The following is a 959-nucleotide window of genomic DNA, read 5'->3' as shown; positions in this document are numbered from 1 at the left end:
TCGAGGCAGTGCTCTCGGTCGTAGACGCAGCGGGCGTCGATGAGGAGGTCGCCGAGGGCGTCGAAGATGCCGTGGCCGTCGGGGGGCCCGAAGTCGAAGTCCTGGTCGGCGAGGACGTTGGCGATGTAGGAGACGATGGGCTCGTCCACCTCGTCCACCACCGAGTCGCCCAGCACCTCCCGCACCACCCCCATGCTCGTCTCCACCAGCGCCGCCATCGCGTGTGCGTCGAGCGGCGGCGGCGAGGCAAACCCTACTCGTCGCTCGGCTCGGGTCGGTCGGAGACGGTGGTGCGAGCTCGCGGGCTGGCGGCTGGGTTTAGCCTGCCGAATGCGGCTCGTCAAATGGATGGGCCTTCGGGTTCGTGGATCGTGGGGATTTCGCCTATGAAGGCCCGTCGCAAGGTCCAGTATCAGACGCAAAAACACACAAGGGCTTGAACGTATGAAGTGTTTTTTCCTTTGGCAGCACTTGGCGTGGCCCACTAAAAAAATACAGTGATCTGAAAAAATAAAAATACAGTTTTTTAATGAATCTCGTGTGTATGTTTTTAAAGCTCGTCGGAAGATTATTCATGCGAATAAGTACCAAATCCCGTTATCCGTTCTTTCTTTCTTTCGCATTGACATTCCTTGAGGAGTTCCCGTCAAAAAAAAATCCTTGAGGAGTTGAACCGGATGAATTCTCGGTTGCCTCCCGTGCGCCGGCGCAAATGATTCCACCATCGGAAAATTTACATAAAGATAAATTTTTAATGGTGCGGTTGAAAGAACGGGAGACAAGGCATTGTTGGGCTTTTGGCCGAGAAGCAAGTGCAAATATTCTGGGTGCCTCGACTGAGGGTTTTTACGGGAGCTCCTAACCAGCGCTCTCAGCGCGGGTTTAGCATACGAGCGCTCGAAGCTGTGGCGCTACTGGGCCGGCCCAACTAAAGTTCAATCGACGCAGGAACTCGAACG

The 959-nt window shown here is 55.1% G+C and overlaps 1 protein-coding gene across 1 annotated transcript in view; it reads right to left on the bottom strand.

The window, feature by feature from the left end:
* The window catches only part of LOC123172799 (ABC transporter F family member 3), a 6662-nt gene extending 6354 nt beyond the window's left edge, over positions 1-308 (bottom strand). Inside the window, exon 1 of the mRNA XM_044589708.1 lies at positions 2-308. Coding sequence (XP_044445643.1) covers positions 2-218 — 217 coding nt within the window. The 5' untranslated portion in view covers positions 219-308. The remainder of the gene's footprint in view (position 1) is intronic.
* Positions 309-959: the final 651 nt, after the last annotated feature.

Source organism: Triticum aestivum, unplaced genomic scaffold (genome assembly GCF_018294505.1).
Source record: "Triticum aestivum cultivar Chinese Spring unplaced genomic scaffold, IWGSC CS RefSeq v2.1 scaffold10280, whole genome shotgun sequence".
NCBI lineage: Eukaryota > Viridiplantae > Streptophyta > Magnoliopsida > Poales > Poaceae > Triticum > Triticum aestivum.
Note: the sequence above shows the minus strand (reverse complement) of the source record. Positions and strands in the feature narration are given on the sequence as shown.